The 25,163-nt window shown below is 44.0% G+C and overlaps 1 protein-coding gene across 2 annotated transcripts in view; it reads right to left on the bottom strand.

Moving 5' to 3' along the window:
- The window catches only part of Ephb1 (EPH receptor B1), a 440,603-nt gene that overhangs the window by 69,756 nt on the left and 345,684 nt on the right, over positions 1-25,163 (bottom strand). For both annotated transcript variants that reach the window (XM_074060049.1, XM_074060048.1), the window contains exons 6-10: positions 23,480-23,604; positions 16,409-16,571; positions 12,983-13,091; positions 12,116-12,180; positions 46-168 (exon numbers count right to left, since the gene is read on the bottom strand). In XM_074060049.1, coding sequence (XP_073916150.1) covers positions 46-168; positions 12,116-12,180; positions 12,983-13,091; positions 16,409-16,571; positions 23,480-23,604 — 585 coding nt within the window. The remainder of the gene's footprint in view (positions 1-45; positions 169-12,115; positions 12,181-12,982; positions 13,092-16,408; positions 16,572-23,479; positions 23,605-25,163) is intronic.

Below are 25,163 nucleotides of genomic sequence, written 5' to 3'. Positions count from 1 at the left end.
TTTGAACACCAAGAAGACAGAGACAAGGGGAGGGAAGAGCCATACCTGCTCCGATGACCTCTTCGATTTTCACAAAAGATACATCAATCTCCTTGGCAAACTCCCGGACAGCTTCATTGGGATCTTCATAAGTGAAGGGGTCAATGTAGATCTTCATCCCTGGGGAGCCTTATTGGAGGAGATAAGCAGGATTAACATCCCAAAGAGGACAGGGTCATCATTAAGTTCTGCTGATGTCCCCAGCACTAGGGGTATTTCTGGGAGGGAATCTCCTACACACCAGGCTACACCCCTTCTCTCCCCTGCCTCATATTACTGGATCTCCCCATCTCTCTTCCCCCTGGGTCATTCTAGCCTGGTTCTCTGTCCTCTACTTCTCCTCCATATTTTCTTCTCTTTCTAGCTCTTGATGAAACGTGGAACAGATTACTTATAAGTGACTGATCGGGACCAGTTCCCACACCAGGCACTCACAGAAGGCAAAGAAGCTGATTGATGCCAACCAAATGCATTAGCAGAAAAGCAGTGTAAAATGGTAGGGTAGATATCAATATTTATCAACTTGACAACCTTCCTGAGTGGAGGCCACTGTTAAGGTTATATCTGACGGCTGTGGTCCAGGGCCATAAGAGAGATGAGAATGGAGTTTAAAAAAGGAAAGAAATTGCTCTTAGAACACCCTCAAGATAGAAGTGCTGCGACAGTATACTAGAAGAGAAAATGTAAAGAGAAAAGCCTAGAAAATACTAATAGAGGAAAGAGCAAAGTGTACATAGAAAAAATGAGGTGGAATGAAAGAAAAATGGTAATTGAACCCCCATGCTTTCAGACACACTGAAGTACGAAAAACAAATAAAATGGTAGATGAGAAATATATAAAGGAATATAGACCTTGTCACTGATGTACACACTAGCAAGATAGATAGGTGTGCTTGGGGACAAAATAGAGAATCGTCATTGCAGAAAAAAATGCATTAAAAAGTAGAGGAGAGGGGACAAAAATAGTAAATGGAACCCAAGAAACAAATGGATTCACTCACAATGTAATTTTTCAACATGTTTGATGTGTCATTAAGTGAAGCGTAGAAACTTTTTACGGTGGTGGGTACTAGAAAGGTGAGGGCGCCAAAAGCCACATGACATGGTCCAGTGCTGCAATCTTGGGAAGGATAGTTTTCCCTGCATGCTGCTGTGGTCTCACTCATGAAAGAGTGTGGCCAGCAGGGTCAGGTGGGTTAGAAAGCCACAGTGCTTCACATGAGTGTTTGGGACCCCTGGGTGAGGCTGGATCTTAGGTTCTAGAAGCCCCATCTCAGTGCCTCCACAGCCCTGTCTCTGGTGATTCCCAGCCCTTCACATATGTTCTAGTTCTGGCATTTTCCATCCAAAAAAACAGCCGAAGGCTCTCCTAAATTAATGTTGCCTTGATCACCTATTCAGGCAAAGATTTTAAGTGTTAGAGCACAATTCAAAGGAAGAAGGAAAACACAGGAAAAAGTGGAGAGGAGATTTTTTTTTTAAAGCCAAAGAGAGATATGTGCCCTGCCATAAAAAGGACTTTTCCTGAAAGATGGGTTATCCCCATTCATTAAAAAGCAGAAAAACCGTGCTGAAACAAACACTCCAGGCATACTGGATAACCCATCTTTAGGTGTCTTAACAAAATTTTAGAATGCACCTGGGCGACCTTGGGATGTATTCGACTTTAGGATACACTGACTAAAATTTGGACAAAGCAAAGTAGAGAGATTTTCACCTTTATCTAGAATGTTCTACTCTCTGGGTCATGTGACAAATGTATAAATGTGTGTGCGCGCACACACACACAAATGAGAGAGCTTCTCTTTAGTATCATGGGACAAGGAGCAAAACAGAGATATTCTGCAAAACAAGTAAACAGCAAGACTAAATGAAACCAATTTGAATGTGTGAAGAACGCAGATTAGCATCTGCAGGCTCCCCCAGACTTACTTTGGCTTCTTCTAGAAACAGCCCTTGAGGCAAGGTTGTAAAAGCAAGTGGCTTATCCTGAAGCTGATCCCAAGAAGTACCCAAGGAAAGTAGAGAATGTAAGGAGTATCCTTAAGCTACTGACCACTGTGGGTCTTGAAACAGGCTTTATCTCCCTGGAGAAGCTCTGGGAGCCAGGATAGGTAACCACAGCTTAAGAATTGGATTACCCTTAGGTCAAGGGAGCTGAGCTATTTCCACACCAATTCTCATCAGTCATTGTCCTGTGTAATATAACAGAGTCTATATACATCTCTTAAAACAGTTTTCTCCTCTGGCAATGGAAGACATAACACCTCCCTCCCAGTGTGGTTATGACAGTAGCAATCCCATTGCAAGCAGCAGGCCCAGCCCAGTTCCAGATGCAGTGAGGACTCCCTAACTTGTAACCATTATTAGCAAATTGTTCTAGGAAGTGTTGTGGAAGTAAGGTGAGCTGGGCAGTGTGTGTGGGTAGGGGGTATAAGCCATTTAGGGTGATATTAGTTACTTCAAAATAACTACCTTGTTATTTTAGATCAAGGGCTTTTTAAAGATGTATGCTAAGCTGTCCTACAGGAGCTCTTCCACAGAAACTAATTAAACAATCTAGAATGTGCTGTAATGAATGGTACAAGCAAAGACATATATGAGGACAAATGGGAAAGGATTGGGAGTTAATGAGCTTTGTGGATATTGGGCCCAACCAGTTTGGGGAAGGAGCTATTCCCAGAAGGGACAGGCTCATCTCTTAATGGTAATTCTATTCTTTAGGGCAGATGTTTATGACAATGGGCACCCAAATGAAGATGCACTGAGATGATGAGCACAGTTTACTCACAAAGAGAGGTCTGCTGCTTTGGTGGCTTGTAGATTAAGGGGTGGGTTGTGTGTGTGTGTGTGTGTGACATCATGGCTGCTGTTCTTTGGTCGGGAGTTTGGTTGTCACTGAAGCTTTCACCAGAAGCCAAGCAGGCTGCATGAAACCCAGGGGTGGCCCATGTCCATTTAGAACCAACGTCCTAATTACTGTATCTATAAGGCCGTAGGAATCAGTTCTGTTTTCCTTGAAATTAAGGAAAGCATATCCATATTGAGGAAGAAAACAGAAAAAAGTATAATCAAGGTCTAACAAAGAGCTCAGTCACAGAGACTTTCCTCTGGCTAAGGTCTGATAGGGCAGACTGAAGAGATGGCTTTGGCCCAGCTCCCCTGGCTGGGGAGAGGAGTCGTGTGCTTTAAATTGAGAGAGTAATTTGGCTGAGCACATGCACATAATGACCCCCCCCCCACACACACACCACACACACATCCACCTCATCTCAGAATGACACATCTCCCCAGACCGCTCTCCCGCAGTAAAGCTAGCCTCTCTCAAGTCCCAGAAGATGACGAGGGAAAAAAATGCCGTTAGCTAGACAGAACAGGTCATTTGTCTTTTGGCTCATTTTGTGTTTCTGCATAAATCCTGCATCAGCCTGTTCCTGCTCCCACTTGCCAGTGAGCAGTTTTTAATTATCAGGAAAATGGTATTTAGTGCAATGAATCACCAGACAGTGAACAAGGAATCAAGTCATCTGCAGAGTCGGGTACAGCCAAACACTGGGAGAGGAAGCTCAGAAGATGTTCTCAGATTGTGAGTGTTGGGGAAATATTAGTGGCAGGAATGATAATATCAGATGTAATATATCCTTATAACACAAGGCATTTTATAATAATATGTACAACACTTCACAGTATTGTTATTAATAATGTATTGTGAATATATTTATAATATTTGCTATTTTCCATTTTTATCACAGGGACAAAAGAAATATGCATAGAAAGTTCTGATTGTTAGTGCCTTAAAAAAGGAAGAAAACCCCTTAACTTTGCTATCATATCATTTACTAATTTCTATCAAAGATCTAATTTGTATACATGTTCATTCTTCAATCTTGAAACCTGCTTATGTATGTTACAGCTGGAGTCACAGCTTGGATTGTCTAAAGCTTTAAAGGACCATAGTCACAGAAGAATCAACAAATCTTAAACATGAACTACGACTTTAAATATATTAGCCTGGGGAGAAATGGCTTAGCCACTGTCTGCATGGAGCAGTTCTGGAAGCCAAAGAAACTTGCCTCCCACTGTCAGAGGCCCTGCATCAGTAAATTGGGATGCCAATCTCAGTGGCTAGGATGAGCCCTGAGGATGTTAGAAGTCACATATTGGGGATTTGAAAAGTCAGGGAGACTATTCACAAGTGCCAGAGGCTCCAGGAAGAATAGAGAGTGCTGAGGAAAGGTTAATTCTAAATAGTAGGTGCTATTTGGGGACTAAAAACAGAAGGGAGAAAACTGACTGCCCCTGTGCAGGCTTCTTGTTCATTCAGAGTAGAAAATCAATACCATGGACATCTGTGGACCAGGGGAAGCAACAATTGACCACAAGGCTTTGTGGTCAGGGGTAGAGGGTACAGGGGCCAAGAAAAGTCAAGCTGCCTCCAGCTGGGGATTCCTGGAACCCCACAGGATGGTTTTAGAGAGGGAATGGATTTGGATGGTTTCAGCATTAGTATCTTTGTTTCCCAGCAGGTTTTGTTTAACAGAGTCATAGGGAGTTGGAGAAAATATGCCTCCTTGTGCCTCATTCTGGATCCAATGCAGACTCAGTCATTTTGTGAATCACCCAACTTGGTCCAGATATCTAAGCACAAAAAGGAAGCTATTTAGGGATCTTCACATAAAATCTAACCACTGGAAGGGACTTCCTCCTATTTTCTGCCTCAGTATGTTGGGCATCCCTCTTTTTCCTTCACTTTAAGTCACCCAACCATCACTGTGCAAGCAACTATGGGAGCTGCAGGAAAAGAAAGCTCATGAAATTCTTAAGGTAAATAAGTCATGAAGTAACCAGAGAACAGTGCTGGATAGTCTTGAGTCTGGATCCCAGACCTGGAAATAAGTTACAAGTGCTACAGAGACTAAGAGTAACAGAAGGCTATGGATGCCAGTCTTCAAGGTCAAAATCCTAGATTTTCTAGGAGTTGGGTTGACCTAGGAAGGACAAATCCACATGGTTCTGCAAAAAGGAGAAGCCTGAAGTTTTCTGAGGCACAGATCAGAGAAAGGCTTAGCATGGCATATGTGGGGAGAGCAAAACAAACTTGATGGTGTTGGGCAGAGGGTACCAGGAGGAACAATGTTAATGTCCTAGTATTGGAGGGCCTAATCACCAAACAAAGACATTAAGATTGATGCCATGGGACACAAGGAGCTAACAACTGCTCCATCAGCCAGGGAGAGTGTACTGAGTGCTCCCTGAAAGCAGGGCTTTGGGAGCTCATTTTGCTGGCAGGCTGTAGCATCTCTGTATTGTTGTGGGGAAGGGGATATAGACTGAGAACTGGTATTAAGGTTGCAGTAATTACTTAAGGTGTAAGCTAACAGTTTTCAACCAGTGCTGCAATGAGAACAGCAGAAGAGGCAAGAGAAAATTCAAAGGAAGAATTGATAGCCCTTGATGAGCAATTACAGATGGGGAATTAGAGAAGAACAAGATGAATCCAAATCAATGGACCCTGGGAATGAAATTCTGTTGTCAGGGGAGGTGGCACAAGTAGTTTTGGAATTAGGATGTACAAATGAAATACACAAGTGCCTGGAAATTGATTTAAAAAAAACTCTGTGTGGAAATAGCTAGAAAAGTAGAACTGGAGTTGTGGGCGTGGAAGTTAACAAAGGTGGTAGGTGAAGCTATTGAAATGAAAGGCAGAGTCTGGGTGATTTCTTGGAGTAAACTGACCAGGAAAGGTTGATAAGCACTATAAACAGTTTACTCCACCACAACCAGGAAAATGAGTAGCTGCCTTTTTCCATGAGATAGCAGAAGTCATGGGTACTCTGCCTGGATTGGAGGAAGAATCTAAGAAGGGATTCTTCTCCAAAAGTGGAAAAACAGTAAATCTGAGGAGAGACCAAACTGCTGCTTTCTGTTTGGTATTTTTTAATCATGTTTTTAGGATTTTTCTCTAAAACCACAGCTCATCCTGAATATCTGCCTCCTAAAGAAGAAAAGTAGACCACAAATGACTTCCTGTTGAGGAAAATAGTACAGGTACCCATGCTTCACGGGTACCAAGGATCAAGACAGGCAGGTCCTTCCAGACAAGTTCTGACCACTGAAGTCCTGCTGGAAACCCACGGGCAGCAGCTAATGATCTCAGACAAGAGTTAACAGTTTTCTATAGGCTCTGGCTCAGTGCCAGCAGCAGACACATGGGTGAATCTAGGGCATTAAATTTATTTGACATTTAATAAGTACCCACAGTAAACACTGTCACCTTTTGCACCCAATGAGCCTTTCCCCATGTCCCCATAGGTCTTCATTTACTTAGGATCAGTTACTAATGGTCCCTCCAGAAGAGGCAGCCTAAACTACCACAGTAAGTCTCCTTCCTCCAGGGCACACCTGCCCTGAACACTGGTGCCTATGAAATTCCCTGGGTAGAAGCTCTGAAACACACCCACCACCCCGAATCAAGCAGATGTTGAGCAAGTTTTGCTATAGACATGTTTCTTGGATATAATTTCATCCCATCTCTCACTGAAAGCATAAGTCTTCTCTAAAGCATCCTTTATGGAAAGCAAGTGTCTGCCTGAATGCGGCAGAGCAGACCGACCCTTTGTTGGACAGCTCCCATTAAAAGGGCAGCATTTTGGCACAGAATCATATTCAGCCTACTGTGACCTTTCACCTGATGGTGCCATTTGATGTCAAGAAGCAAAACATCTCTTTCCTTTGCCATGATGACCTTATGCTTGATGTTGACCTTCAGATCCCTGCCTAGGTCTTTTCACCAACAAACACTGGTGTTTCCAAGTCTCCTCGGTGATAGATTGCCACTCCTCCACAGGCAGCTGCTTTCCTCTGGACAGGTGCTTTTCAGACTATGTCCTTCTTGAAATGGGGTCCCCAGGAATGAGAGCATCACTCTAGAAGTGCTCTTACCAGCACAAAAGATACATGTCTGTGTGTTACCTCTTCTGAGCTGAACCTTAATCAGGACTATAAAGTCAAACAGATCTGATTTTGAAACTTTGTTTTGCAAATCACTAATTCTAAGATTGAGCAAGTTACCTTTCCTCTCTAAGGCTTTGTTTCTTTATATGCAAAATGTAGCTCTGAAGCTGATGGGAGGGTTAAACTAGTTAGTATATGTAAGGCATTTAACCCAGTGTGTGCTCAAATGTTATTAGCAGTATTAGTCTTCATCAATAATAGCACTGATAAGAAGTGTGTGGTCAACTAAATACTTAGTTTTTTTTCCTCACACAAATAAATAGTAACTCAGGTCTCTTATTTGCACAGCTTCATTCTTGTTTTAACCTAAACACTAGGTTCTAGATTTATCCTGCTAACATTTTGTCTTGCAGTATTCATAGCTGTTGGATGGTTCTGAATTTTGATTCTGTCTTTTATGGTGTCAGTTCTGCTCCCCAACTGTTATCGACAAACTTGATCAGCATCTCTCTGCTTGCATCTGATTCATGAAGTTAAAAAACAATCAAACAAACAAGGGAATGAATATGACAGGGACTAGGATAACATTAGAGACTTTATTCCTGGCTGATAGAGTCACTAATTCACTTTCTTTTAATATGAAGACAAAATCTGTATCCAGTTAATGATGCTTTCCCTTAGGAGTCCGTAAAATACTTTTTGCCAAAATAAAAAATTAATTACATCTCAATCCCTCCTGAGTCTACTAAATATATAACCCTGGTAAGTGAGAAGAGGGCCCCATAATTTTTCCTTAATGAATTCTTGTTGGTTCCCAATGATCACCAGATTCAAGTTTAAATGCCCAGCCCCATCTGCTTTCACAGTTTCTTCAAGTACTTGGTGGGGAATCCAGTTCACACTCCTGTATTCTGTGTGCTCTGCCCTCTTGCCCTATCTGAAGAGTAGGGAAGGTGCCATTTTTCTTGTGCTTTTTATCAAACTTAATAATAGTAGCTCTGTGATTTTATCTGCAGTTGCTTCCACATTCTTTCTGAAAACATTTGACCCCTTATCAAGCACCCATCTTGCTCAGTGTCAGTAACTCATGCCAGCTCAGGCAAAAATTTCGTGAGAACACACCTCAACCAATAGCAGGGCTCAAGCTATTCAGGAAGTTGAGATTGGGAGGACTGGTTTCAGGTCAGTGTTTGTGAGACCCTATCTCAATGGGAAAAAGCTGAGCATGGCAGCATGCACCTGTCACCCCAGCAATGGTGAGAGCATAAAATAAGAGTTGACAGCTCAGGCTGTCCCAGGCACAAAAGTGAGACTATATCCAGAATAACCAGAGCAAAAAGAGTTGGTGGAGTGGCTCGAGAGGTAGAGCATCTTCTTGGCAAATACAAAGCCTTGAGTTCAAACCCCATACCACCAAAGAAAAAGAAGACAACCCCCCCACGTCCCCATTTCCCTCTCCCAGCCCAACACATCCGACCCAACTCAACTCCGAAATGAGGGAGGGTGTCATCCACTATCAAATATGTGGCCACCTAAGCTCTGTAAGTACCTGTTTACATTTCCCAAGGTAGAATCAATCAAGACTTTCCAAAGATAGATTCCCAACACAAGCCTATTCTGGCCTATCTGGATCATCCTGTCCAGGTAACTTTTAATCAGCCAGCATGTTCTGAGAACTGGATCAAGAAATCACAAGAGTGTTCTTTCTGCTTCATCCTGGGCTTGAGAAGTTTGTAATCTCTTCCGTCCACCATTGAACATGAACCCTTGGCACACAGGCTCTTTGTCCAAGTATTCCACATGTCATCTTCCCAGCCTACCTTCTGGTTGGTCTCTTTCCACCCAATCCAAATGTCCCTTACCTTCCTGTTCATCAATCTCCAGGGTCTGACGTGAAGCATGAACAGTGCCTGTGGATCTCATTACATTGTATTCTTTACCAGGTCTGCTATACCTGGTCAGGGAAGGTAAGCTGCATGCAAACATTTCTGTTTTGTTTCCTATAGCCTCTGTATCAGTTTGGAAGGAGGGTCTGGGAAGGCAGGGACCACCATCCTCTCTGCAGTGCCCAGGACATCTGTGGGGAAGTGAGGTGAGGCGAGCACTGGTGAAGGAAGCTGGGCAGCTTCAGGCTCTGTCACTCCCAGGGCAGGAAGCCTTTAGAGCACCCCACTGCTGTCCACACTCCACAGAGCAGAACGCATGTGGTGGTCCAGTTATGGGTACACATTTAAGAGCAGGCATTATTGAGCCTTCTGCTTCCTGGAGTGGGATCCAGAGAGGAAACTCACAAACCACCAACCAGGATATCTTGGGTTAGTCCTGGAGCCTCTCCCCAGGACCAAACACCTTTGGGCTTTGCAATGTGCAGAGAGCATGAGCTCTTCAGCCAGACTCAGAGGGCATACAATCCACCATTAACCTTTCTGGATTAACACCTACCTCCTAGAGTAGTTGTGGAGGTTAGATGAGTTTACATGAACTGTAAGAATAAAGTTCCCAGTCCAGACCACAGAAGAGGCCTTTCAAAATCCATCACTCCTGCCTTGACCACCCGCCTTCCCTTAGCTAGATCCTTCCTCCATCAGAGCTTCCATTTCCTCCTCTGCTTTTTTGTGTGCCAGCCTTCCCCCAGCTCCACGGTCCTTTGATCATGACTCTTCAATAATAATAGCTTTATTCAGGGAGACAGTTGTTCACAGGAGAAAACGCACAGATACAATTCAATGCTTGAGACTGTGTGCTTAGAAAACCCAGGTGCCAGAAGGAGCCAGGTGTCAGAGACTGGGTAAAAAGAGAATAGTTACCAGTAGAGGTCAAGGACATTATCAAAGGTGCAGACTTCCAAGGTAGCCAAGGAAGTGAACCAAAGTCCAGGAAGAGCTTTGTGTACACTCAGGGATGGTGACTGTGCAACTAGTCAACATTGCACTTCCAACTATGCTCACTGGTAACAGCAGACCAGGGACTGGTTTTCTATGGACCCTGAGAACCAGGGAACCCTCCTATTGTGGCTTTATGGGTGATGCTTTCCCCCAAAGGTAGTTATGGGGATTTTAGAAGCATACTTTTGTGCACACTGTGACAGAGCCACTACAAAATAGCAGAACGGCCATATCTCAAGCTGAAGCCATCAAAAGGGCACTGCACTCCATCCTATGCATGCTTGGGTCCTCTGTACCCTGCCTGAGGGGTGCTCCAGGGCTTAGCCTGCATGCCTTTAGAAGCAGAGCTCTGGGCCAAATTGCCCCAGGGCATGTTTGGATGTTTCTAGACTTCAAAATGAGATCTCCTTTTGAACCTGATTTGATACCCTATGGTCCTGACTCTGCTTTGGGGCTGACATGACCATCTCTAAATGTTTCATTCAAAAGGTTCACAGGATGGCAGATCTGAAACAGACCATCTAGTGGTTCATCATGGCAAGAAGTTGGCCCAGAGAAGGTGAGAGGAGGCAATGTCAGAAGCTTGAGGTAGAGACATAAAAACAGGGAGAAAGGCCTCGGGTAATTCTGAGGCATCAGATGGTGCACATCACCTGAAAGTCAAATGTGCCAAAGTCTCTGCTTTGAAGTTGGTGAAGCTGAGGCCCAGCCTGGAAGGGGTGACACACAGTGAAGGTGCTGACACATTCTGCAGTGTGGCAGAGTCAGGATGTAGGAAAGGAGAGGACACAATAGGGCTTATCCCTTAGAAACTGATGACGATGGAGACATAGAGTGACCAAGAGGGGGACTGGGGGAGGAGGGTATAAATGGGTATCTGAGTGTAGCTGGAGCTGTGTATGTGACCACAGGGAGAGCCCAGTCTGCACTGCTGATTTTGAGAGCTGCCCTGGACCACTGTGAAAGAGTTATTATGTCCCCGAGCTGGTGCCCAGCCCATGGCTCCTCCCAGCAAAGACTGCTCTGTGCAGCAACTCAGCTACCAAGGCTTGGTCCTTGACAAACCCTTGGCAGCGTTTTGATTTTGGACCCCAAGCCATATGTACAGAGTACTCTTTGCACAGCCCAAAGCAGCACCCACCAGTAGAACACAAGCTCCCTTGAGACATGGCTATTTGTTGTGAATGACCCAGCCTCGTTTCCATGCCTCAGGTGACCTTGGAGAAGGAAGCAGTTCTGTCCATGAGAATTTTGACTTTGGAGTTCATTTGTACTCAGAGAAGAAGCAACCCAGTAAAGACATGCTTCATAAATATATGCTTATGGAATCTATTTGTCATGCCCACTGCTGAGTGACCAGGAAAAAAAAGGGCTTACAGTGTGACAGGGGGAAATGAGGAAAAACTTGGCTTATAGGGGAAGCCTGTGACAGAGTAAAGCTCAAAGTGCTGGGAAAGCGTTCCGAGGGCATCCGTGGAATTCAGGAGTTGTTCAGAAACAAAATGTATCAGGATCTAAGCATACCATTTCTGGAGGCAGAAAGGTGGTCACACTGACCTCGTGGGACCTGTTATGGCTCCTGCAATGTTGTAATCATACAGAAGAAGGAACAACTATGACATGGAACTTCATGAGGTACATTGGTGAAGAGAATTTTAGTTACAAAAATATTTTTATACATAGATTTAAAAACCAGAGCATGGTAGGATAATGAGTGAGAAAAACTTCTAAAGGCCCTGTTTAAAAGAAAACACTTGGGAGATATCCCAGCACTTTGGCCTCCTGGGCTCTGCTATCTTTTTAATTCCCTGCATTCATGTTCTAGGGCTTATCTGTGAATTTGGTTAACACATTCCCCAGCTGCTCAATTGGATAAGATAAGGCAGAAGATGTTAAATAGAGAACCCTCCATCTTTTCCCACTGAGTCTGATTTCAGGATTCAATGACTTGCTAAACCCAATCTTCCCCCACCCCCGCCCCATCTTATATGGGCTTATCAATGCAGAAGGCAATCTACCCATCAGGAGTCCAAGGAATGCCCACAAAGGGTAGCAGGATGATGGGATAGGCAGCCTGTGGTCCCCAGGGACCTGCAGAGAGAGGTGGCTGCTTGGACACTGAAGGCTGCTGGTAGGGGACATGCATTTGGACTAGGCAAAGGAACTCTGCACGCACTAGTTCCCTTGATTCAGGGGTTGCCAGGGATGGGGGAGGGGAATGTATGCTTCCTACTCACCTCGGCCTGTGCTATAATGCTGGAGTTTGTCGCTGTATACAGCCTCTTTGCTGTAAGCCCGTTTCCTGCAGATACAGAGGAGAGGGGTTGTCTCAGCAAGACACACTCAGGCCTCATGCCCAGACAGGGGATGGGGAGGGAGGGCTCACCCTGGGTGTCTCCAGGGACTGAGCACCTCATAATCCTCACTTTAAAGATTCACACCCTGGTCAGCATTCCTGTGGGCAAATGGATCTGCCTTTTAAGTCAAGGGTTTACAGAAGCTTGGCAGGGCTAAGGGCTCCAATCAGAGGGCAGAGGCAATGAGGGTTCCAATCAGCACCAGTTCATATTGCAGAGCTACTCATGAGGGTGCCAACTGCAGGGCTTTGCAGGCCTGTATCTGGGTAACCACCCAAGGCAGTAGCAAACAGTATTAAAAATTCACAAGGCCTTCAGGCCATTCCTTGTGCAGAGCTCACAGTTCCTCTTGCCTCCTCTCCTGCCTGCCTGCTGCCTAGGGCCCAAGCTCTCTAACCAGAGGATGGGCTGTGCACAGGTTGTGATGCTCCAGTGGGTCAAATGCAATTTTGTAACTGTCATTCTGGAAAGCCACTGAGTGTGAGAAGGGCTAAAAGTCTTGTCTAAAATGAGGTTCGAGGATAGATGCTATTTACTTATAGTCTTGCCCAGCTCCCACACTGGATTTTATCCCTGGCACAGGGGAAATAAATAATCTGGAGACTTCTAGGCTGCCCACAGCTTGAGATGGAATAAAGGTCATGTCCAGAAATGGCCAGCTCCTGCCTGATCTGCACAGTCTAGGAAGGGACGGTATGGGGGAGGGGCACATGCGAGGTGCTGCCTGGGTCCCAAAGAAAGACCTACCTGCTGCAGACGATGGAGATGGCCACCAGAGACACGACGAACACAACCCCAGCTGCTGCAGAGCCAGCAATCAGAGGCAGTTGCTCCCTCAGTTCTGACTTGTAATCATCTAAGTGAGAAAGTAGAATTAGAATCTTACCTGTGTGCCCTTTGCATACAGCTGGTGCTCAGTACATGATACTAAACACATGATATATTTATATGTCTGTGTAGACTACAGTTTCTATGCTTCAGAGCTGTAAGCCTGACCAAAACAAAGAGTAATCTTTAAGTCACAAACAAAAACAACCAACACCAAAAGATGACAATAGCAATAAAAACAAAACAGTAGTGACAGACAGAATCGGGGAAATAAGAGGTGATAACATTGGTCTCTGGAGCAAAGATGACTCCCAGTTCCTGCTCCCTCATTCCAAAGGTCTCTCAAATGCCTTTCAGCAAGGCTAAAGATAAGTCCAATAGAAGGGAAATGAAAACCACTACTGAAACATCTCCTCAAACATGAAATGTGGCATTGTCAACAAATTTATGAGCAGATACTTAAAGTGTATCTGCAGTCAGCCAGCTCTGCACCAGGTGCTGTGGTGGATGAAGAGATGCCTGAGAAATCGCTCAGACTCTGGGATCCCACTCGACAAGAAAAGGATCAAAGTTTCTGCCAAATGCTAAAACCATGCTGTGTGATGGTCACAATGGGAAGCCCATGGGTCATAGAGGTGGACAAAGCTCATCCAAACTCTGGTGCTGCCCTGTGTAAGCTTTGTGATCCTGGGCAAATTATTTAGCCTCTCTGACCCTCAGACACACTGTCTGTTAAAAAGAAAACAAAAGAAAATAAATCAAGTCATGTGAACATTTCATAGTGTCTGATGTATCGTGGATGCCCCAAATACTAATTCTCTTCTCTTTCATGTGGATAAACCACCTGAGCCAGCTGGCCGTTATTATTGTTGTATTGATCCTCTCACAGGTATTGCCTAGTGCTCAAGACCCAGGCATATGGAAGGCCAAGCTATTAATGTTTTATTATGATCAGGGTTTATATGACCTAGCAAATAAAATGACACAGCACCATCAGTTCAATCTGAATTTCAGTTAAATAGCAAATATGCTTTTAATATATTATATCTCAAATATTGCCTGGGAAATACTTATACTAAAACACTATTTGCTGTTTATCTTGAATTCAAATTTATCTGGTCTTCCCAGATTTTCTCTGGCCATTCTAATGATTATAGCGGTTAAAGTGACGTTCTCCATGATCTGTGCCAGGATGCCCTAAGCACAGTTGCTAAATATTTCTGGGCCTCTTCTCAGATATATTGGATCAGAACCTCTGTGAAGAGGTTCCTTATGGTTCCTAATGTATGCAATCCATCCTTCAATTGTGTGGGTGGAGAAAAGACTTCTGAAGTCAAGGCTGTTGGCTCTTGAAGCCTCCCACTACAGAGAAATCAATTATGAAGAATGAAGGGACAGTTTCAGTTGCTATCAACTGAAGCTTTTTGTAATTTGTATTTAAAAATAAATAAATTTGGCAAAAAAATTTACAAGGAACCACAGAGAGGAGTCCATAAAAGTATCTTTATAAATTAAAGACATCATAAAGCAATGTGAAACACTAATGGCTTAAAAAAATAGGATGCTAAGTCAAAGGTCAGCACACTGTAGATAAGAGCAGCTGGGGCTATTGTGACTAAGATTTATGTGATAGTCATCACCCCAAAGTGTGGCCATTTCACTTTGGTGGGATCCTCCCAGGCCTAACGACCAGGTCATTGATCATTGATCATTGATCAACCTTCAGACTCATCTGTGTGCTGCAGATGTGCCTGTGGTCTCAGTGAACACAACCACTACTGATGTGCGAGCCGCTATCATTAAGATAAATACTCCCAAATTTGGCCACTTACCAGATCTCTCTTATATCTATCCCATCTTGGGGCTGCAAAACTTAACTGCCAAATGTAAAAGGAATAGCCTTCTTGGGAGAAATCTGTTACTTCTTGATTTGTCTAGCAGAATTGTCAAGAGATCAGTGCTCAGAACATGTTGAGTTTGGGGCTTTTAATCCTGTGTACTTCCTGTGCCAAAGTGCCTATAAATCTTAACGGTAAGTGAGGTGCAAAGAGGGATACCGAGTCCTTAAGGGAGAAGCAGATGGTCCTCATTCTTTCCATCTCAGCAGCATTATTAATCTCAAAGAACTGGCTCACCTTTCTACTTCATCTCGCCATCCTTGAAATACAAGAGAAAATTCACCTAAAATAAACTCAAAACAGGTTGCCAGCTCCAATCCTGTAGGGGCCAGCCAGTTCACAACAAAGCATCGGGGTGTGAATCACTGGAAAGCAATGGGCACCACTTGGGGGCAGCTGCCACTCTCCACAGGGCAGAGGACTCATGCCAAAACACCCGCCACCACTGGCCTCTCTTTCAATTATGCACAAGAAAATGAGTGTTTTGACTTTCATAGAAAATCATTTGGTTTTTAAACATTTCTAATTAGTATAAAAATTTCTAAAAATATGTGAGCCAGTATAAAACCTCAAGCCCTGTGAAGCACCTGGTCTAAGAGAACTGGGCTAAAATAGAATGCTATGTGAAAACAGCCCCCCCCCTTTCTATATAACGTAACTAACAAAGTTAAAACAGAAGGCTTTTGATTTAGGAAAGTCAGGAATAGACTGCCATTTGGAACACTATCTGGAAATAAATGAAAAATGAATCAATATAGATAGACAGGTATGCGGACAGATAAAGGAATGCATAAAATCTGGCAAATGGAAAGAGTGGAAGGTGGTTAGACACACCTTCCGAGGCCACAGAGAAGTAAGAACCAGTGAAGGAGGTGGTTTTAGAGAACTAGGAAACAGTTATAATAGGAACTAAAAGCTCCTTGGCTTTCTGGACTTGGAAACTGTTTGAGGGTTCTTTCTGTAGATAGCTGAGCAGGATCTATAGCAGGTTACAGGTTGCTGTGTGCATAAGATTACCAGAACCAAATGTTGACTTTGTTTCCTTCCTGGAGAATCAGGCTCATGTACTTAGTCTCTGAGCTCATCAGCTCCATGCCAAGCACAAGGAGTGTGATGGGACTGAGGATAAGCCCACAGCAACTGGACCCTCATACAGAGGCAAGAGGGCTGCACCCTGGGCCACGTGTGCAAATGCAGGGGACCACGTGGAGTGCACAGCCCTTCCACAACAAATCAAATATAATGTTGGGAAAGAAACGGGCCAGACTTCAAAGATCTCACATGCATCAAGCAAGTTCACATGATCCTACTAAGAGGCCAACCCCAAGGGAATCCAACACAGCATTTGCTGAGACTGCAGCTTCATCAAGGCTGCTTCTCTTCTCCTACTTCCTGTCCTGTGCCTAATCATTGCCTCCCTCCATTCTCATCCTCTGCCCTGCCTTACCATCTGTTAGCGTCTGGAAACACATCTTGCCGCTGAACTTGCCATAACCCGCCACTGTGCGGGCTCGCACCTGGACCACGTACACCATGCCAGGCCGCAGTCCATCGATTCGTGCCGTGTTGGTCTGGCTCCTGGCCATGGAGGAGTTGAACTCATTGTGCTCCTAAAGAAGAGGAAGGGAAAGTGGTCACTAGCCAAGAACTGAGTGCTGCACCCCAGTCTGCTCCACCCTAGGTACTCAGACCCCATCAGTTCCTGATCCTACAGATCTGCTAGAAGTTGTTTCCTTCTGAAAAGGGATACTCTGCCTGGGTCAAGGGAATGTAGAATCAGCTCTGGATCATGGGGTAGCTACACTCTGAAGAAAGGGTCTGAGGAAATAGCTGAGTTCCCAGGGACTGACAAGGGGGCCCACAATCATTTTCTACCCATGCCCAGGGTTCAAAGGTGAAATAACATCCAGCTTTGCAGTCATGTTACATCTCTGATCTTAGCATCTATCACCTGCTTGCCCACCTCTCTTTGCCTTCCTTCTGCTGAACTGTGTCTTTTCTCTCCCTTTTCGAGCTTTCCTTAGTCACCCCTCACAATGGTTGTTTTAAATCACTCCTGAAATTTCCTCCAGAGTTCTGACTACTTTCCTGAAGTAGTTGAGGCCATTCTTCACTGCCTCCCTTACCTACTTCTGCCTTGGTCTTGTCTGGGTGCCCATACCCCAGCATTCCTCTAGTGGCATCCAAGGAGATCATGCCCCATCTCCCTGTGTCCTCAGCCCCTCTACCTGCTCCAAGGATCAGCCGTACCTTCTTGTCTGCCTCTCTCTTAAACTTTCTGCTTGTCCTCTATAATCCCCTTCTTCTACACCCATCTATTCTTTGGAATACACAGACTCTCTTGTTTTTTATCCTAGCTCTTCTGTCTATCATGAATGCTCTTGAAGGGCTGCTTCCTCTTTTTGCTGCTGATCTTATTTAACATGAGATTGATGCCTGGACTTCTGGAATCTCCCATCTTTTTGTGATGCTCTCCACCTCCATCCAATGTCAAACTTCTTTTTGTTAGGTCTCTGACATTCCCTGAACTGTCATCATATAAAAACAAAATTCTAAATCTTGGTCTCTAGGCTCTTCATAATGAAGTCAATTCCAGTCTCTCATAGTCCCTTAAATCTGTGGCTTTATTTTCCCCCCAGGGACCACATTCTGGTCACCAGGCCTTTGCTTTAACTGTTTTCAGTTTAAGATGCTTCTCAAGAATTCTCTGTTCTCTCCATGTTGCTTAAGCCTACATCTCCAAGGCCTCCTTGCTAGGAAGACCTCTCTCACTTCTCTAGCTCATAGACTGTTTTCATTGCTGCCTTTTCTGTTTCCAGCTCACTCTCAGTACCTTATATACCATCCTGGTCTCACACTGTTTTCATGAGAACATGCCTATTCTCTGCAAAGATTCTTGGCTATCTCCAAGTACACAGGACAAAAGCTTAGAGTCTGGACCTTCCTGTATCTGAATCCTGGAACAAGATGGTGACCATAGTGAAAATGAAGACCGGATGGAGACCCCTAACCCCACTGAACAGATCTAGGATGAGTGATGAGCTCTAGGTACAATGGTTCAAGAGGTCAGAAGACAAGTGAAAGGAAAGCTTTATGAGAAGAGGTCTATAAGTCATACAATCAGTCAATGATAGAAGTTTGGAGAATTGAGTCAGGACAAAAGAATAAAGTGCAATGATAATAGATTCCCATTGCCTTAAAATATATAAACTCTTCTACTTTGCAAAGGTAAAAATGACCTAATATGTGTTCATTCACTCATTCATTCAGTTAGCCAGGCAGTTACATTAATGACACAATACCATGTCTGGGAGCTCTAAATGGGCTGTGGGTACAAAGGATGGGCTCTGTCTTCTGAGGATGCAACATCTGGTGGGGTGGATTAGAAAGTAAACAGAAGTTGATGACAGTGTTAATTGAGTGACAGGGGCTCTGGGAATATTTCAGGGGGAAAACAAGCCTATATTTTAGAGGAGATACATTCCAAGGAAACTGGGGAAAGGGGGGCATAAGTTGAGTCTTGAAGATGGAAAAATTAGCCACATGGATGAATGTGGGGAGTGAGACCCCAATATAACATGCAAAAGCAAGGCAAAGTCCAGGGGGCTTCAGGAGCCTGCAAATAACTGGTATATCTGTGAAACAGGGAGAATAGGGGTGGCAAAGAATGATTCAGACACAGTTGTAAGGGACCACAGGTTCATAGCTAGCTCTAACCAACATATAAAGGCCCATCTCCATTCTAATGGAGATACTATCTATTGGCCCCTGAAAGAGACAGCCTGGGGAAGGACTGCCCACACATTGTTTGATCTACTTGTGCAGCAGGGGAATACCCTGGCCCCATCTCCTTCCCCAATCAAGGATTTGGCAGAAGGAAGTCTGTTCACTATAGAAGGGATATCATCTAGAACTTGGTAATTATTATTTTGACATACTGGGAACATGAGGTTTGAAACTATGAACATCACCTCATCACTTTGCAAATAAGAATAAAATTCCATTGCCACAAAATGCAGGCAGCTGCCTGAATTCTCTGGTTTTACTGGAATCAGATGGAATCATGCATTGCTTGAGATGAGTGAGGCACTGACTGGGTAGCTTTTACTGAAAATAATGTGTTTTGATATATTGGCATTTGGATTGTGAGGAACAAACATTAACCCATAATCACTTTATAGTCTACACATCTCCAAGAGGTTCAGTGATTAAAATGAGTATCCATTCTAGTTCCCCACAATGTCATTAATCAATTCCAGGCAAATGAGTGAGCGTGATAGGCAAGGCTGCTTATGACTGGTTTGATTATAAGGGTGTAGAAACAGAGGCTGCAGCTGTTGAGAGCTGTGATTATGTCTCCATCCCCAGCATCACGACCTCGCCTTGCCTGGTCTCTCCACATCTCAGTGCTAAGTGAATGAACAAGCAGCACACTTCAGCTCAGTTTTCTGAACCAATCAGCCAAGCACAAGGTATTGCCAAGGTCCCAAAGGGTTTCCATGAGAAAATGATCTTTAGATTTGAAGGGTAGAAACCCCCCAAACCTAAACCAACCTATCCTAGCCTAGACAGTTATTACGAAGTGCCAGTGAGATCTAAACACTTAATCATCAAGACAGGCGAGAGCAGATGTAGAGGCTCCTCCCATGGTTTGCCTACAAGCGCTGACACCAGGAGTGAAAAGTGCTACAAGACAGTAAACAAGAGAGAATGATGAATGGGAACGCATTAAAATGGGGAAGGAGATGAGCATGGGAGAGGCTCTGAGAGTGTCACCAACTCGATGACATCTGAGCTCTCTATTAATGAGCTGTTGGAGGAGGCCAGAGTCTCATTGATTTGTATTCACAGAGCTAAAATTGGAAGGTGTCCCTGGCACAAACTGAGAGGGTAATGTTGGGCAGGAGACCCATGGGGAGTTTTTAGATGATGCAAACCTACCACCAGTGGGCCAGCTGTTTTATAAATAACATTCTTTTTGGAACCCAGCCACACCCATCTGTTGACAATGCCTATGGCTCCTCTCCTGCTATGGTGATTCCAGGTTTAGGTGAAGGGAATGGGACATCGTGGGTGAAAGCAGGTAGTGGAGGATGAAGGAATGGTGAGTTTGCTGCTTTGAACTGAATTCAGAACATCTCCTGTGTTGGATTCTATTTGCATTTGCATTTTCTAGAGACCAGGATTCGATGGCCATGTGGAGAAGGCCGGCAGCTCATTTTGGTTACAAATATTTGAATTTAATATTAAGAGCCAGTATCTTATTTCATACTAATTTAAAGAGCCTCAACATCAAGAATGATTGCATCTACTCACGTATTGAGCTCAGAAATTTCCATCATTGAAATACAACAAAAAATATGTCAAGAATTCTGGCTCCTTGACTCCCTAGCTGTGACCTGTGTAGTCATAGCTAATTAACCTTTCTGTGACTCATTCCATCATGTCTAAGTTGGTTATACCTGGTTTTTTATTATATTTCCTGTTTTCTTTTAAGGATCAGAGACAATATATCTGGCACATAATTGGTACTCAATATATGATGAATTATCATTGTGGTTTATTATTATTTCGGAATGGTCTCACAGGCTAATGCCTTTCTTTAGTCATGTTAGAAATGGTCAGGGCAATGATACAGATTTCATAGTGGAGCACTTTGTAAAGTGAAGGTGAGTTCTACAGTAGTATGCTGAATGGCAACCAATGCAAAGAATTTTCTGTATTGCCAAGGAAAGCCTTGTATCCTCTGGACTCAAGTCAATAATATGCTTCACTGAGGTATGCAAGGTGCCTCAGGCATTGAGCCACTGTGCCGTGTATCTGTTAAAAATTAGTATAAATTAATGAGAAGTAAAGAGGTAGCCTGGGAAGGAATAAGCTTCTTTCATAGCCTAAGAAGCTGAGGTTAGTTATGGTCTTTCAAGGGAAGAGATTTCAAAGGAAGAATATGGAAGGAGTTGAGGAGCTTGGACTGGGTTGGGGAGCGAGAAGCAATGGCACACAGATACAAAATGAATGGCCTCTGTCCTGGGCCTGGTGTTAATCTCTTTACCCTGTCCCTACTGTCCAGGGCAGTGATTGACATGGGCACAGCAGGGGAGGAGGAGGAGCAAGTGCTCTCCAATGCATTTTGGCCCCTTTTCAGTACCACCACCTGCTGTAGAGTAATACAGGGCTGCAAGTTCATGTGTGTGGTAAGGGAAGCTGGGCTGTCAGTGACTTTGACATGATGCTGTGTACTGTACTCTATGGAACTGTTAGATCAAGTTTGGCATAAGATGAGACCATGTGATCAATTGATCCAAGCAAATTGGTTCAAAATATGTTGGAAAATAAATAAAGATTTACTTTATTAATTGCCAAAAAATGTAAGAGGAAATAAGAGCAAATAAGAGGCCCAAACTTAAAGTGTATTAGAAATAATGAGTAATTGTGAATCCAGATGCTTTTAAATTGCCCCCCAGTTCACTGAATTATCTGAATCAACTGTGTACAGAACCCAATATTCCCTAAATGAAACTGAAAGCTGCCTAATCCTCATCTTGCTGGCAAGTTCAGCTGTAACGGCTGAAGGGCACAGCTCCTTACAACTCTCGTAATCCATCTGCACCTCCACTTTCAGGGAGGCAAATTGCTATCATTTTACAAATATGCAAACTGTGACCTAGAACGGCAAAGTAATTTGACCACGGCTGCATGGCTGGTTAGTTGAGGAGGGCACTGGAAATCAGGGATCTGCTTCCTGGTGCAGTCCTGTCCCACACTTCAACTCAGCCCACCAGATGACCTCACCCAGGCTTGGGGCTTTCATGCCATCTACATTCTCTCAGAATCCAGATGGACATCTTCAACCTGGTCCCCTTTCCTAAACTCCAGATGTGCACAGCTCACTATCTATAGACTCCGTATCTCATAAATGGACATCTTACAGTCATTTTAGACACAAAGCTGAACTTCTGTTCTTTCTTTCTTCCCAAATATGTTCTACAACTTAGAATCCTCCTCTCAATCAATGATGGTAACACCCTAGCATCTCACCCCAAACCCTTCCATACCCAAAATCCAACTTGCAAAATCCTTTAGTTTATACCACACATCTAGAAGTCAGCTACATTTCCACAGCCCTGGGCTGCTACTCAATTCAAGCTCTCATCATTCATACAGATGATGATAGATCTATCAGGTAGATTTTCAATGGTGTTCAAAATGTAAGTCAGATCTTGTCACTCCTCTGCTCCTAAACCTGCTATGGTTTCTAGACTCACTCAGTGGAAAAGCTCACTTCCTTAATGACCAACACGGCATTAGTCATGGTAAGCTCTTTGTCTACTATTTTCCCTTTTTTGGCATCACTGCTGTAACACTGGTCTCCTTCCTGCTCCTCCAGCCATGATAGTGCCTCAGGACCTTTGCACACATTGTTATCCCTTCCTCACCCAGATAATTGCTTCACAACATCCTTACTTTCCCAAGGTCTTCACGAAGATCTTATCTTCTCTAAGAGGCCTAAGTTTACTGTTCTATTAATTCTGTAACTTGCTCCTCCTCAGAGTTGGTCTCTCCTTATCTTTTTACCCTGCTCTGTTTTATTTTTCTTTTATGCTACTCTTTCTAACACTCTATATAATTTCCTTATTTAGTAAGTTCGCTGGCCATTGTCTGTCTACCACTGTTGAAAAGTAAGTCCATGGAGGGCAGAAATCTTTCTCTATTTGACCACTAATACATCCTAGAATAGTCCCACGTAGTAGGCACTCAATAAAACATATCAAACAAATGAATCTTGTGTTTAACAAATAATGTGTTGGGTTAGTGCATTTTCCTCAGATTTTTGCAAATGCTGCAGTTCAGCATGGTGGGAGGAGGCCCTGTTTCCCTTCTGATAGGCCAGGGACCAGCTCTGTAGGTTACCATTTCCCTTTCCTTGACCACACTTGCCCTGCCATATTCCCAGCAACAGCTGCTAATGAGCAATCAAGGAAGGTGACCATGAATTTCTTTTTCCATTCATTTTTATCTCATCCTTTTAAATTTCCAATTATATGTTTTCTAACCTCCACAAATATATTACTGCAGTGGTATGGGCATATAATTTATAAAAAAACAAACATGTTGGAGGCACATAATCCCAAAACTAAAAACTACTGCTCTACAAAACCACAAACCCCTCTGCAGGTTCAGGGGCACCTGAACCTGTATTATCATAGCAATAGCTATGCTATAGATATGACTGGATAAAGGAGATTGGTCCTGTCCAGTCCAGCCCAGAGAACTTTCCAGACAGCAGGGTGCTGAATCTGAAGTTTCTCTTCTGAGTTAGTGCAGAGAAAGCCCATGCTTTGGAGACTTTGCCAGGACAGAACTGCCTAACTCCCCAGGGAGCTCCTGGCCTCCATCACCAGATGCTTCCTCTATTAGGACTTCCCACAGGCTCTCTCCTTGTGCCCTCCACTGGCCACCACCCATGGAACAGAAACTGGCCCTGGGCCTTGCAAGCCTGCAGGAAGAGCTGGCTCACCTTCTCATAGTACCGGATCTCATAATCCAGGATGATGCCATTGGGCTGCTCCGGCTGTGGCCATGACAAGGTGATGCTCCTCATGGTGGCACTGACCTGGTGCATGATGGGAACAGTGGAGGGGGCTGTGGAGAGAGCAAGAAACAGGGTAGCTGAACAGATGCTGTGTAACAGAAGAAGTGCCATCTTTGAGAGATAAGCAAGGAGAAAGATGTCATTGGTTTTGAGCTCTGCCCTTCCTCATCAACTGAATTGGATCTGCAGAACTTCCTATGGGGTTTTGCAGACTGAATGGAGTTTGGGTAACAAATGAGAGAAAAGGTGATAATTTAGCAGAGGAAAGCATGTGAGGGCAGGGGCTAGGATGGATGAGATATTTTATGGCAGAGAAGAGAAAGACTTATGCAAAACAAGAGAGGGTTACAGGAAAGACAGGGGAAACTGGAACAAAGGAATGTTTTTGAGTGCAAGGTATGGAAGGAACCTCTGACTTGCAGTAATGGGCTGAGCTCACAGAAAAGAGAACCTGGGAGCACAAGACTAGAATAAGAGAGCAGAACTAGTCAGGACAGAATTACTGTGCCATGGAAGGAAGTATTCAGCAAACATTTCTTCATGGTACTGCATGTAAAATTTGAATGTACTTCAAAAGGAAAAGAAGAGACATCCCTCAAGAAGACATGAACACAGACCAACAACAGAGGGAGGCTCTGTCAGAGTTTTCCAAATGAGGACACTTGCAATAAGGAGCTTACCAATATAAATGAAGAAATAATGCATAAAGCAAACATTTGGAAACAGGATAATAATTCCAAGGTATTTGAAGTTGATGAGGAAATCTCTGTTTGGAAATAATATTTATTTCCCAATTCAACATTTTTCACATGGTGTAAGTAAAATGAAAACGGTCTGGAGATAATAAATGAGAGCTGTCTTTCCATGGGAAGAGGCGGGTAATAGATGAGGCTCAGTCTCCGCTCTGCTCAGGGGCTGTTCCATTTTGTCTTGGCACTTCTGCAGTGATGAAGGTCATTTCCTCACTCAAACTCCACTTTATAAGGCTTTTCTCTGGGGACCATGGCTGAGTGACATTTACTATCCTCAATTTAAGTTAATAGATTCCCTCCAAGACCTGGAATTACAGAGTGCAGCCAGCAGGTCATTGGAGAGGAGGAGAGTGCCTTCTCCCCTACTCATGGGACTAAGTGAACACCTACTGTGTGTAGTTTGTGCCAGGGGAGAGGACACACAGTAAGCATTCTGAAAATTCCCCTAGCCAGGGAAGCCATGCAGAGTGAGAAGTGTGAGAAATGTGATGCCTTAGAATCAGAGAGTCTTCTGGAACTTTGAAGGCCAGTTTGCACACAGTCCATTAAAGACTGTGTCGGCCATGAAGATGCACAGCTCATACCCTGGGGAGTGTACACGACTAATGGCCTCAGTTGCTGTGCTGTGAAATCCATCATCACGTTCACACACAGAAGCCTGCTTCCTACAGGCTGCTCCCAGATCTATCCCTGTAAGATATGGGACTCTTCTGATGGGCAACTTTGGCTCAAAGACAACCCATGGTCTTATCCAAGGTCTCCTTGGAACAACACAGTAGTATATGATTCTTCCCATTCAGGACTTCTTCCGTCTCTCTATCCTTCACACAGATCAGACCTTCATTGTGGTCTGATGG

This window comes from Castor canadensis, chromosome 17 (assembly GCF_047511655.1).
Source record: "Castor canadensis chromosome 17, mCasCan1.hap1v2, whole genome shotgun sequence".
Classification (NCBI taxonomy): Eukaryota; Metazoa; Chordata; class Mammalia; order Rodentia; family Castoridae; genus Castor; species Castor canadensis.
The sequence above is the reverse complement of the archived record's forward strand: the minus strand, read 5'-3'. Positions and strand labels throughout refer to the sequence as shown.